Source organism: Panulirus ornatus, chromosome 21, assembly GCF_036320965.1.
Source record: "Panulirus ornatus isolate Po-2019 chromosome 21, ASM3632096v1, whole genome shotgun sequence".
Taxonomy (NCBI): domain Eukaryota; kingdom Metazoa; phylum Arthropoda; class Malacostraca; order Decapoda; family Palinuridae; genus Panulirus; species Panulirus ornatus.
The window spans coordinates 3,304,382-3,319,177 of record NC_092244.1 but is presented as its reverse complement, the minus strand read 5'-3'; the positions used below and the strand labels follow the sequence as shown (position 1 = coordinate 3,319,177).

At 39.9% G+C, this 14,796-nt stretch overlaps 1 protein-coding gene across 3 annotated transcripts in view; it reads right to left on the bottom strand.

Annotated features, from left to right (window-relative positions):
* The window catches only part of LOC139756264 (sorting nexin-13-like), a 90,365-nt gene that overhangs the window by 23,725 nt on the left and 51,844 nt on the right, over positions 1-14,796 (bottom strand). For all 3 annotated transcript variants that reach the window (XR_011714305.1, XM_071675482.1, XM_071675483.1), the window contains exon 14: positions 70-284. Coding sequence is in view for 2 of the 3 variants with exons in the window: in XM_071675482.1 (XP_071531583.1) it covers positions 70-284 (215 nt within the window). In the remaining variant the exon portion in view is untranslated. The remainder of the gene's footprint in view (positions 1-69; positions 285-14,796) is intronic.

The window sequence follows — 14,796 nt, the reverse complement described above, 5'->3', positions numbered from 1 at the left end:
GTTGAAAATAGCATGGAAATGACTGAAATTAACCAATAAATACATACCTACATCAACATATATACTTACTTGAATGTTTTGACGTAGTCTGCTACTTGCTCAGGGGAAGTAATATATGCAACATAATCCACAATTCTTCTGTTCACAATATCACCGAACATGGCTTTTAAAATTTGCCGCAAGAAGAGCATGATACGTCTTCTAAACCATTGGTCTTTGCTTCTCAAATCAAATACTTCATCCATCAATAGTAAAAGGATGCGCAAAGGAATGTTTTCATCACCCTAGAAAAAATGAAGGTTTTAAAATATGAAATACCATTTCTCTACTGTAAGCAGAGCTCTATGAGCATCTGAGTGAGGGTACAGGTACTGGCTTAGTAAGGAAGTTGAAACATTGTTTTAACCTCCAAAATGGATGGTATACAAGAAAAGTCACATCCTTTGGCTGTCATAAATCATATGAAGCCAGATGTTCACTTACTGGGACTTAATGATCACAAAGTAACTGCCCCAGTCTAAGATATCACACTGTTGAGGCAGGGATGTCATACATATCATTCAATGACCACTGACATTTGTGCCTTATGAGTATTACCATAAGGAATCAAGAACCAGCAAAAAGAAAAAAGGGGGAAAAGGAGGGATAAATGGATTCTTACAGGGCTCTGTCTACAGCTGAGAAATAATTTTTAAGCCTTCAAAACCTACCTTTCTCATGTATAGACAGAGCTCTATGAGCATCATATAGTATAACCACATGAAGGAGGAGGGACTCAAGGAAAACTTAACAAAACTAAAGGAAAGCTAAACCTCTTCAGAAGGCAGTATACCCAGAGACATGCAAGGGAAGTCAACAAGCAGAGATATAACTGAACAAGAGTTTGCTCCTTTTGCAAATCTTATTCAATGAGATGTTTCTTAAACACAAAGCACTGGCACTGACTAAAGTCTCATGATATTTTGAAGAATGAAAGGCCCATCCAGGACTTAAGGCTTCAATCCAAACCATCAAAGACAACACAGAAACTGTCAAATGCATAAACCTTTGGAGGTTCCTAATGTCTCCTCACCATACTAATTGGTCTAGAATTTCTTAGAGTAAAACTTTCTGCATATCTCTGATTAATGATGGAGAGGCTTTGTTTACCCAACAGGTCACCTTCTTGGCCTGTAACCTCACCATGTCAATGAAACATTTAAACCTCCACATAAACAATAATCGTACATCATCTAATAAAAAATATAATGGTAAATTAATGGTAAAATGTGTCACATTCCATAACCAGAGCTCCAAAACTGACTTTTCTCATCACATGTTCTAATTGATGTTAAGCTACCATAAACTGGGCCCAGTCTACTGAGGCAACTTTTGAGTAGTCCAAGACCTTTTCCCACAAAAGACACAAAGAACCCAACCAAGTGCACCAATCTATCTTGATCCAAGTACTATTCTGACTGGGAATCAAGCAAGACTTTTCCTGGTGGTGATAAAACCTGCTTCTTATAGGACATTTCAGATTCATAATCCTCATCTGGCACCCTATACTAAAATTCTCCTTGAAAGGGGTAGCTGAGAAGTACATCTACAAACCAAGTCCTTCACAATATTAGATACACGCATTTGTCAAACTTCCAAAAGACTTGGTAGTTAAGAGGATGAGTCAAAAGAAGCTATTCTGACTGGAATCCACCAAAAGGTTTGCTGCACAGCCTCAAGAGGAGCAGAGAAATCATGAATACTACTCTTCAAACAGGAGAGCTGGGATAATGGTAAAAACCTCTAGTAACACCCTTGCTGTGGTTAGGAGTAGCACATCCTTAACTTGCTAACACATCATTATACTGTCCTCAGAACTGCTAGGATTTACTACTGCTGTTCTATTTAATGTAAATGGTCTGCACAACCTGGTTCTACACACTTTCTGAGTAGCTTCATTAGAAAAAAGAAGATACACAAAAGACTATAGACTGATGCAGCTCCAACTGGTCTCCTTTAGAAGTGCATATACAACCTATCTCCCTTAGAAGTGCATCTACAACCCAAGTGATTTCACAATATTAAATAAACCCATTTGTCAAACTTTAAAAAGATTTGGAAATTCAGAGGATGACATAAAAAAAGCTATTCTGACTGGAATCCATCAAAAGGCTTTGTTGCACTGCCTCAAAAGGAGCAGAGAAATAGTGAATACTACTCTTCCAAACAGGAGATCTGGGATAATGGCAAAAATCTTTAATACCATCCTTGCTGTGGTTAAGATTAGCACATCCTTAACTTGCTAACACATCATTATAATGTTCAGTCAGAGTTGCTAGGATCTACTACCATAGTTCTATTTAATGTAAATGGTATGCATAATCTGGTACTACACACCCTCAGAGTAGCTTCATTAGAACAAAGAGGATACACAGAAGACTATAGACTGAAGCAGCTAAAACTGATCTACTATAAGAACAGGTGACAACCTCTTGTCTACATTCTTGAAATAGTATTAAAGAAAACTACATCAATGGACAAAAAATTGTCAAGCCTTGCTAAGCAATGAATCAATTACTCCTCAAAGGTGAAGGCTGTAGGAATGAAAAATCTGAGAGCAACTAAAACCAAATTTTCTGAGTGCTCATATCTAAGAAATATTAGTCATCAGGCAATACACAGTCTTCATGAAAAAATGGGCAAGACTGGCATTAACAGCAAACTTTACCAATGCTAACAGAGATGAAGCGCCAGATTTGGCACCCTCTACAGAAAGAGAAAGTGAAAAATCCTTTGATGTGCTGGGACCAGCTAGAAGCTCTTACTCCAAGAATGGGAAAGTTAATCTTTTTCTTAGTAATAGAGTTGAGACCTAAGAACATTTGTGAACATCAATGAAGAAAGTTAGATTTCCTATAATTACTACTTTAGTTAGGATAAAATGACTTTAACATTTGAACTTAGCTTGGCCAGATGACTTGAAAAGAACTCTCATCCCTTTGATGAAAAAATAGCTGCAGACCATGTATAGAAAGGTGCTAGCAGTCCAGGGTCTGTCCTAAAATCATCATGTAACTAATCCAATGTCTTGATCCCTGAATGAGCTTTGAACATTTTCTGCTCTCTATCTGGGGAAATATATAGTTTTAAAACAATATTTTCCAGTTATCATTTGCCAGTCAAGGTAAAAGATAGAATTCAGCATTTCTATTGTTTACACTTAATCAAATGGAATCTTACAACATTCACCCTTCTTTAACATATCGTGGCAAAGACCATCGCTCAAAAAGTAAGCCATCTGACTTAGGAGCTCCAACCCACTACTTACAAACTGAACACCTCTCACGGGCAAAGAAAATTTTGGAGAAAATACATCTTCTATGATAAATGTCACTGATGTCAATGTATCCCTTACAGTTGGTGAAACTACATACTGGTTTTGGCTGAAAATGAAGCTTGACCCAGAAGAATGTCAAGGTCCTCTGGTGAAGGGAGTGACAATCTGAAGATCAGATGTTAATTCTAAACATCCAGTATATCATAAAACATAATCTCATTAGCTCTCTATCTATCTATCTATATATATACTTATATATATATATATATATATATATATATATATATATATATATATATATATATATATATATATATATAGAAAGCGACTAGAGGGGACGGGAGCGGGGGGCCAGAAATCCTCCCCTCCTTGTATTTTTTTTTAACTTTCTAAAATGGGAAACAGAAGAAGGAGTCACGCGGGGAGTGCTCATCCTCCTCGAAGGCTCAGATTGGGGTGCCTAAATGTGTGTGGATGTAACCAAGATGTGAAAAAAGGAGAGATAAGTAGTATGTTTCAGGAAAGGAACCTGGATGTTTTGGCTCTGAGTGAAACGAAGCTCAAGGGTAAAGGGGAAGAGTGGTTTGGGAATGTCTTGGGAGTAAAGTCAGGGGTTAGTGAGAGGACAAGAGCAAGGGAAGGAGTAGCAGTACTCCTGAAACAGGAGTTGTGGAAGTATGTGATAGAATGTAAGAAAGTAAATTCTCGATTAATATGGGTAAAACTGAAAGTTGATGGAGAGAGATGGGTGATTATTGGTGCATATGCACCTGGGCATGAGAAGAAAGATCATGAGAGGCAAGTGTTTTGGGAGCAGCTGAATGAGTGTGTTAGTGGTTTTGATGCACGAGACCGGGTTATAGTGATGGGTGATTTGAATGCAAAGGTGAGTAATGTGGCAGTTGAGGGAATAATTGGTATACATGGGGTGTTCAGTGTTGTAAATGGAAATGGTGAAGAGCTTGTAGATTTATGTGCTGAAAAAGGACTGATGATTGGGAATACCTGGTTTAAAAAGCGAGATATACATAAGTATACTTATGTAAGTAGGAGAGATGGCCAGAGAGCGTTATTGGATTACGTGTTAATTGACAGGCGCGCGAAAGAGAGACTTTTGGATGTTAATGTGCTGAGAGGTGCAACTGGAGGGATGTCTGATCATTGTCTTGTGGAGGCTAAGGTGAAGATTTGTATGGGTTTTCAGAAAAGAACAGTGAATGTTGGGGTGAAGAGGGTGGTGAGAGTAAGTGAGCTTGGGAAGGAGACTTGTGTGAGGAAGTACCAGGAGAGACTGAGTACAGAATGGAAAAAGGTGAGAACAATGGAAGTAAGGGGAGTGGGGGAGGAATGGGATGTATTTAGGGAATCAGTGATGGATTGCGCAAAAGATGCTTGTGGCATGAGAAGAGTGGGAGGTGGGTTGATTAGAAAGGGTTGTGAGGGGTGGGATGAAGAAGTAAGAGTATCAGTGAAAGAGAAGAGAGAGGCATTTGGACGATTTTTGCAGGGAAAAAATGAAATTGAGTGGGAGACGTATAAAAGAAAGAGACAGGTCAAGAGAAAGGTGCAAGAGGTGAAAAAAAGGGCAAATGAGAGTTGGGGTGAGAGAGTATCATTAAATTTTAGGGAGAATAAAAAGATGTTCTGGAAGGAGGTAAATAAAGTGCGTAAGACAAGGGAGCAAATGGGAACTTCAGTGAAGGGCGCAAATGGGGAGGTGATAACAAGTAGTGGTGATGTGAGAAGGAGATGGAGTGAGTATTTTGAAGGTTTGTTGAATGTGTTTGATGATAGAGTGGCAGATATAGGGTGTTTTGGTCGAGGTGGTGTGCAAAGTGCGAGGGTTAGGGAAAATGATTTGGTAAACAGAGAAGAGGTAGTAAAAGCTTTGCGGAAGATGAAAGCCGGCAAGGCAGCAGGTTTGGATGGTATTGCAGTGGAATTTATTAAAAAAGGGGGTGACTGTATTATTGACTGGTTGGTATGGTTATTTAATGTATGTATGACTCATGGTGAGGTGCCTGAGGATTGGCGGAATGCATGCATAGTGCCATTGTACAAAGGCAAAGGGGATAAGAGTGAGTGCTCAAATTACAGAGGTATAAGTTTGTTGAGTATTCCTGGCAAATTGTATGGGAGGGTATTGATTGAGAGGGTGAAGGCATGTACAGAGCATCAGATTGGGGAAGAGCAGTGTGGTTTCAGAAGTGGTAGAGGATGTGTGGATCAGGTGTTTGCTTTGAAGAATGTATGTGAGAAATACTTAGAAAAGCAAATGGATTTGTATGTAGCATTTATGGATCTGGAGAAGGCATATGATAGAGTTGATAGAGATGCTCTGTGGAAGGTATTAAGAATATATGGTGTGGGAGGCAAGTTGTTAGAAGCAGTGAAAAGTTTTTATCGAGGATGTAAGGCATGTGTACGTGTAGGAAGAGAGGAAAGTGATTGGTTCTCAGTGAATGTAGGTTTGCAGCAGGGGTGTGTGATGTCTCCATGGTTGTTTAATTTGTTTATGGATGGGGTTGTTAGGGAGGTGAATGCAAGAGTTTTGGAAAGAGGGGCAAGTATGAAGTCTGTTGGGGATGAGAGAGCTTGGGAAGTGAGTCAGTTGTTGTTTGCTGATGATACAGCGCTGGTGGCTGATTCATGTGAGAAACTGCAGAAACTGGTGACTGAGTTTGGTAAAGTGTGTGGAAGAAGAAAGTTAAGAGTAAATGTGAATAAGAGCAAGGTTATTAGGTACAGTAGGGTTGAGGGTCAAGTCAACTGGGAGGTGAGTTTGAATGGAGAAAAACTGGAGGAAGTGAAGTGTTTTAGATATCTGGGAGTGGATCTGGCAGCGGATGGAACCATGGAAGCGGAAGTGGATCATAGGGTGGGGGAGGGGGCGAAAATTCTGGGGGCCTTGAAGAATGTGTGGAAGTCGAGAACATTATCTCGGAAAGCAAAAATGGGTATGTTTGAAGGAATAGTGGTTCCAACAATGTTGTATGGTTGCGAGGCGTGGGCTATGGATAGAGTTGTGCGCAGGAGGATGGATGTGCTGGAAATGAGATGTTTGAGGACAATGTGTGGTGTGAGGTGGTTTGATCGAGTGAGTAACGTAAGGGTAAGAGAGATGTGTGGAAATAAAAAGAGCGTGGTTGAGAGAGCAGAAGAGGGTGTTTTGAAGTGGTTTGGGCACATGGAGAGGATGAGTGAGGAAAGATTGACCAAGAGGATATATGTGTCGGAGGTGGAGGGAACAAGGAGAAGAGGGAGACCAAATTGGAGGTGGAAAGATGGAGTGAAAAAGATTTTGTGTGATCGGGGCCTGAACATGCAGGAGGGTGAAAGGAGGGCAAGGAATAGAGTGAATTGGAGCGATGTGGTATACCGGGGTTGACGTGCTGTCAGTGGATTGAATCAAGGCATGTGAAGCGTCTGGGGTAAACCATGGAAAGCTGTGTAGGTATGTATATTTGCGTGTGTGGACGTATGTATATACATGTGTATGGGGGGGGGGGGGTTGGGCCATTTCTTTCGTCTGTTTCCTTGCGCTACCTCGCAAACGCGGGAGACAGCGACAAAGTATAATAATAAAAAAAAAAAAAAAATATATGTATGTATGTATGTATGTATGTATGTATGTATGTATATATATATATATATATATATATATATATATATATATATATATATATATATATATATATATATATATATATAATATATATTCCTATGAGTCCAAGGGGAAAAATGAAACACGATAAGTTCCCAAGTGCACTTTCATGTAATAATCACATCATCAGGGGAGACACAAGAGAGAAATATAAGTCAGTTGATATACATCGAAGAGACGACGGTAGGACGCCATTTGTTAAACATGCGATTGTTTTCTCTCTTGTGTTTCCCTGATGATGTGATTATTACACGAAAGTGCACTTGGGAACTTATCGTGATTCATTTTCCCCGTGGACTCATAGGAATATCTTTATCACGTGCAAAATTGTGATCCTTTCCAATATATCTTTTCTTCCATACAATTCGCCATTTCCCGAGTCAGCGAGGTAGTGTTAAGAACAGAGGACTGGGCCTCCGAGGAAACATCCTCACCCGGCCCCCTTCTCTGTTCCTTCCTTTGGAAAATTAAAAGAGAAAACGAGAGGGGAGGATTTCCAGCCCCCACTCCCTTCCCTTTTAGTTGCCTTCTACGACACGCAGGGAATATGTGGGAAGTATTCTTTCTCCCCTATCCCCAGCACCTGGAAAACAGACAAAAAAAAAGGCCACATTCGTTCACAGTCTCTAGCTGTCATGTGTAATGCAACGAAACCATAGCTCCCTCTCCACATCCAGGCCCCACAGACCTTTCCATGGTTTACCCCAGATGCTTCACATGCCCTGGTTCAGTCCACTGACAGCACGTTGACCCCAGTAAACCACATTGTTCCAATTCACTCTATTCCTTGCAGGCCTCTCGCCCTCCTGTATGTTCAGGCTCCTATTGCTCAAAATCTTTTCCACTCCATCCTTCCACCTACAATTTGGTCTCCCACTTCTCCTTGTCCCCTCCAACTCTGACACATATATATCCTCTTTGTCAATCTTTCCTCACCTTTTCTCTTCATATGTCCAAACCAATTCAACACATCCTCCTCTGCTTTCTCAATCACACTCATTTTATATCCACACATCTTTCTTACTCTTTAATTACTTACTTGATCAAACCACCTCACACCACTTATTGTCCTCAAACATTTCAATTCCAACACATCCACCCTCCTCCGTACAACCCTATCTATAGCCCATGCCTTGCAACCATACAACATTGTTGAAACTACTATTCCTTCAAACATACCCATTTTTGCTCTCTGGGATAACATGCACCTCCTTCCACACATTCTTCACTGCTCCCAGCACCTCCGCCCCCTCCCCCACCCTATGACTCACTTTCACTTCCATGGTTCCAATCTTATCATATGCATTCTCCAGATCCATAAATGTAACATAAAAATCCATTTGTTTTTCTTTGTTTTTCGAAGTATTTCTCACAAGCATTCTTCAAAGCAAACACCTGATCCACATATCCTCTACCACTTCTGAAACCACACTGCTCTTCCTCAATTTGATGCTCTGTACATGCCGTCACCTTCTCAATCAATACCCTCCCATATAATTTCCCAAGAATACCCAACAAACTTAAGGCTCTGTAGTTTGAACACTCACCTTTATCCCCTTTATCCCTGGGATAGGGGAAAAAGAATACTTCCCACGTATTCCCTGTGTGTCGTAGAAGGTGACTAATAGGGGAGGGAGCAGGGGCTGGAAATCCTCCCTTCCTGTTTTTTTGATTTTTCTAAAAAAAAAAAAAGGAACAGAGAAGGGGGCCAAGTGAGGATTTTCCCCTCTACAGCTCAATCCTCTATTCTTAATGCTGCCTCGTGGGATGGGGAGGTGCCGGGAATGGACGAAGGCAAGCAAGCAACAATATGTATATATGTGTATGTATGTGTATAAGTGTATATGCTGATATGTATATGTATGCATATATACATGTATGTATGTGTATGTATATATATGAGTATGCGAGTGGATGGGCCTTTTTTCCTCTGTCTCCTGGCGCTACCTCACTAACAATGAAGTACTGTAAGTCAAATTTGTAACAATACCAAATTTAAAAATAATTCACCATACAGATGTAAATTACATCCAAAGTGAATCAGAAAAGGACATTCATTCATGGCAGGGCGAAGCAGCCAGAAAGCAAAATAAGACTGCATCATCCACAGGTCTGAGAAAATATGAGATGTGCGGCATGAATTGTGTGCTAACTAGCAGCTTGATGACATCATTGCTGAGTGGTGGTTACTGACTAGTAGAGGGGAGACCCAGACCAAACTGTATGCCACAGTTACAAAATAGGTGGTCCTCACCAGAGGACAAAGGAATCAGAGGCTTCTAATCACCAGCAATCTCATATATTCTCTCAAAGTTCAGAGAACAAAGTGACCCTGGATAGAATACTGTATGTTAATAGGGAAACTTAAAGAGATGGGGGCCCCATAAGTGTAAAACTCCCTCCATTTTCTATACAAACAGGTATAATTATAATACTTCCACGATGAGAAACTTATAAACAACAATTCAAAATACCTGGTACCATTAACTATTACAATATCATAAAATATAAAAGCACATAAAGCACAAAAATAGTACTCAGGGAAATAAATAAAAACAGTCTTATGTCATCAGCATATAATGACAGGTAATGCTGTTGGTGTCTCCAGGAATAACATTCCTCATGAAGCAATAATGTATGAACAATTAATACCTTGGAAACCATGCAAAAATAAATTAAAAAAATAAATGCTGTTGTCTCCAGGAATAACATTCCTCATGAAGCAATAATGTATGAACAATTAATACCTTGGAAACCATGCAAACAAGAAAAATTATACCAATATCTGTCATTTAAAAAGGAGGGAAGACATTACAAGCCATATCATCACAAATAACCTAGTTCACATTCGATAATTATGAGGTGAACAATGAGTGACTTGCTACATCATGGTATATCACCACAGTACCATAATTTCACTGGACAAGGCAGGTTACTGCACAGTTGTTAAGACAATGTGAACAAGCATCAGCCACACTTATACAATAATGATGGTTGCAGAAGGTGACTGTTCATAGATACACCTCTTTTTGGGGGTGAAACAATGTTTTATTCCCTACTATGCAAGTGTTTTCTATCTCAAATACTCACAAGTCTGTTAGTACGTGAGGAACATATTATTTTTATTCTTACATTACATAATAAAAACTTGTAGTTGTGAAAACTGAAACCTTTTCTCTCCAAGGTGGTGTCTGGAGAGAATGAGAAATCTTCAATGGTATCTCTAGGAATATCAGGGTTAAGAGCTTCCAATCCTAGTACATCCAATGAGGAAGCACTCACCTTTCCCATCTTCCACTAACAACAGAATCATGGCAGCAGCAGCTTGCTTGTTTTGGGCCCCTTTCTGGTAAATCAGAGACCACATGACATCATTCACTCCCACCCACAGAGCACCTTTAAATATACAAATCTGGTCAAATTTTGGTACAAAGAAAGGTTTCTGAGAGAGAGAGAGAGAGAGAGAGAGAGAGAGAGAGAGAGAGAGAGAGAGAGAGAGAGAGAGAGAGAGAGAGAGACAGAGAGAGACAGACAGAGAATACCCAAATGAAGGCTGTATGTCTTAAGAAAAACTGTCAGATAAGACTAAAACCAAAAGAGAAATTGAATATCTCAAATGGTGATTCCGCAGAATGCTTACATCTGTCTTTCCAGAAGGAGGAATTCCTAGAGCCATATCAGGGTAAATCCATATCTTCTGAACTAAGGTACTATCTTATAAAAGTGGGAGGTGAGTGCTAACGAAAGGCTTCTAAAACAGGCTAATGAAGAGGCCACCTTCCTCACATCATTTGCTCTAGCATGAAGCTCAGGTTCAGCCAATAAAAAGAAACTTATCAATCCACACAGAGATATTCCTTTCTGAAAGGGGTTTCAAGGTTCTAAGGTGCCCAAATAAATGGTCCCCTCAATAATTCCAGGAGAAATCCAAAAGGTCTCTGCGAGATTTAAGTGTGCATAAGGTATAATACTCTCTTAATGAAGTTTTCCAAAAGTGTATGACAACAAAGCTAAGTCTAAATGTAAGTTTCTTTTCTTTTATCAGATATCTTAGGTTCAGGTTTATCTTAAGTGATAAGAGATTGTCATCAAAGAAAAGAAGTTACTTGTGCTTAGGCACTGAGTGCAATTCATTACCTCTCCTCCCAAGGTCCAAGGTAATGAGAAAAAAAGAATTTCCATTCATGTTGAGGAGCTAAACTGTCAAAAAAATTTAGACAGTAAAAGTTCTATGTCTGAAAGCTCCCACTTCAGCTGCAGGAGCAACCAGCCTTCTCAAAAAGGATAATCAGAGAAGTTTATCCCAAACAAAGCCTGTCATATTCATAACAAAACCCAGAGACAGGTATTCTTAAACAGCACTATCAAATGAGGCAATAGCTTTACTTGCCTTGTTCATATCATGAAAAAAGCTGTAGATTAACTCAAAACACAAGCCTTCTATAATGTTCAAGACATGATATTCTTCAAGGAAATAAGGAAAGGCTTTCCAGACCGATTGGTAATGTCTCTGACTAGAAAAGTAAATGTTATGTAAAAAGTCATCTTTTAGGCATTTACCAGACCTCTGCCTTTAGTAATGTATGAGAAACTTCATACATATACATTCCTTTATCTAAGACCTTGAGGTTGGGTCCCGCAAAAAAAAAAAAAAAAAGTGGTGGTCAAGAACAACCTCAAGTCTCAACTGAAGAGTATGGCATAGCCAAAGGTATCTGGCACCAGAGCTGTCTGTCCCACTTTGGAGCTACCAACATTACTAAACAATGAAAACCAACTGGCATAGTTTGAGAAGAACTTTCCGATAAGATGTATAAAGGGAAAAGGGTACACTTGGTCCCAACTACTCCAATCAAAGGATACAGTATGCGTTACAATGCTGCAAGTCTAAGACCAAATTCATATAGTCAGCAAAGAGATCCACCAAAGGTGCCACTCCTAAGGAAAGGATCTAACTGAAAGCCTCCTTCTCTAGAGACATTTCTTCTGACAGTTTGTCTGATATCAATGAGGCATCTGCTCAGACACTTCATACCCTTTGGAGATAAGAGGCTTGAAGAGTAAAGGCTTTGAACATAGCCAGGGAGAAAACTTTATCACTAAAGTGCATCTGCCAAGACACTTCATGTTCTTTGGAGATAAGAGGCTTGGAATAACCAAGAAAATATTTTTCCACTTATACTAAGAGAGACAGGGATTTGAAAGAGCCTTTGTTCATCTGGTATTGGACAACCATACTGATGTCCATCAGAAATAAAATTCCACTCCCCAGACCCAAGACATCCTGGGAGATAAAAAAAAAAAAAATGGGACCAATAGCTCCTCTTTCCTGATATGAAAAAACTTTTGCACCCCTATACAAGGGCCAGCATCTACAAAACCATCTAAAGAAAAGAAGCCTCATCCTATATTCAATCTGTCCATCCAAACTACAAGAAGTCACTGGAGGTCTCCAAGGTATGAGTTTTAGGAGGTTCTCCTAGTCTACCTACCTAAGGATCAAGGAAATTTATGGGAAGTGCTCTGAGATCTCTCCTTTCCATTGGAAAGATTTTCTTATCTTCTTTTACGTTGGAGGTACCATTCACAGACAAAAGTCCACATCAAGGAAAGGCCTTAAATGAAATATAAAGAGGTTAATAAAAAATAGGGAGGAAGAGACAAGGTAAAATATCTATAAATCTTGGAGGAAGTGAAAACCCTGTCATTTAAAAAGTACCTAGTCATAGTTATTGAGAAGGACATAAGACAGTAGAGTTCGAAAGTCTTGAGGTGTAATGGAAGAACCAATCAAAAGAGCCCACCCTTGAGTTGTGAGTGGCCATACAGTAATCATGTGATGCATTAGAGTATTGCATGGTCTTGCTAGTGGTGGTGGCACACAAGCAGTCAGCTCTCAAGAGCAAAAGTAGAATAATACCTATAAAAGAGGGAAAGTCAACTGACACTGCAGTGCACGGCAAGTGGGTCAAGTTTTGAAATTAGCCTTGGACAGACGATAAGTCAGACCACCTTTGACTCAACTCTGTCAGGAAAGGTGGGAGAGCTACAACCACACTTGTGAGAGTGGTACTCCATACAAGGATAGATCAATCCTTAATAAAAATGGAGCAACTGTTCAGAAGAAAAGAAATTTTGACATCTAAATAGGACTCCCAGTTTCCAAGACACAGCCTTAGCCATTTCCATCATATGGGGCTCCCGATATAGAATGTATGTTACAGTAATACTAAGTATGTTCAATGAGTTAAGAGATGAAAGCAGAGAACCATCGAAGGAGGAGAGAGGAAAGCTGTGATGAATTTTCAATGGAAAGGTAGATAAAAACGGTCTTGGAGGCATTAAACTTAACCAGAATTTTTCTATCCCACTGAGATATCCTGAGTTTATTGAGAAAGTTGTGTCGAGACAAGATGCAGATCAAGTGAAAGAAGAAGCAGAATTGAAGGATGTCGAGGACTGCAGTATTGAATTGCCAGCACATGAGCTCATTTGGTTATTTGTAGATCGGAAATTGTTGATAAAAAGGAGAAAAAGTGTAAGGGACAGGATAGAACCTAGAAGGACACCACTATTGGTGGAGAAAGGGGGAGAGGCTGATCCATCAATAACCACAGAAACACACTGGCCAGAAAGCTAGATATGAGGGAACAAAGTCAGGGAGGGAAGCCAATGGAAAAGCGCTTAGACATGAGACATCAATGCTACACCCCGTCAAAAGTTTTGGATATATCAAAGGCAACTACATTTGATTCTCCATGATCTTTCAGGGATGATGCTCAGACATTAGTAAGATAAGAAAGAATACAACCAGTGGATCTCACTTTAGATCTAACTCTATAATAGACTTTTCTGTGGTGAAAGCTGTGTGTTAGCCCTGTCTTTAGGCAAAATGGTAAGAACAATAGACAGAAGTAGTAGTAGGTAGGAACATTAGAAAGATGCATTACGTAGAAGTAGTAGGAAGGAACATTATCTGGAAGCATTAGGTGGTAGCAGCACATTGGAATATCAGGTAGACACATTAGGTAATAGGATTTGGTGGAAACATTAGGTAGGAGCCACTGGAAACCCTGTGCTGAAGTTCCCTTCATCCAATGACCTGCTAAGAGTGAGGCACTAAAGGCTAAGAAACGGCACTGTAGCTCACCAGTTATGGAGACTCTTTTACTGTGGTCACCCCTTGAGGAAGTTCCCAAAGGGAACAGGCTCAGAGATAAAGATAGACAGATAGATAGATAGATAGACCTCACCTGACAGAAGCCATATTGGTGACAAGAGAGAAGACAGTGAGATTCAAGATGTCTGAGGATATGGGAGGTTTGGAGAGATTCAAAGACTTTGGCAATGGTTGATGTCAAAGCATCAGGACAATAGTTAGGGTCTAGTGCGGATGCCTTTCTGAAGGATGGGATGTACAAACGCATGCTTCTGAGAAGGAAGAGAACTAGCTTTTAAACAGAAACAGAACGGATGAGCAAGCAGAAGTGCAAGTTCAAAGGCATACTCTTTTAGCACATGGGAATGGATGCCATCAGGAACCCTAAGCCCTGCTTGTTTCCAGAGAGAGAAATGCTTTTTAGACTGTTCAAAAGGAGATTACAGGGAAGAGGTGTATGATTAGTAGGAGGAGCATCAATGGGTGAAGGAACGTTACAGTCATCCAAGACAGAGTTACAAGAGAAACAAGAAGCAAAGAGAGTTGCTCTGTCTACTGGAGAGACAGCTAGAGTAGTCAGCATGAAGGATAGCTGGAGAAACACCTATAGTCCTGTCAAACAGAAATGTGATGGAAAGATCGAGCAACAGATGTTGT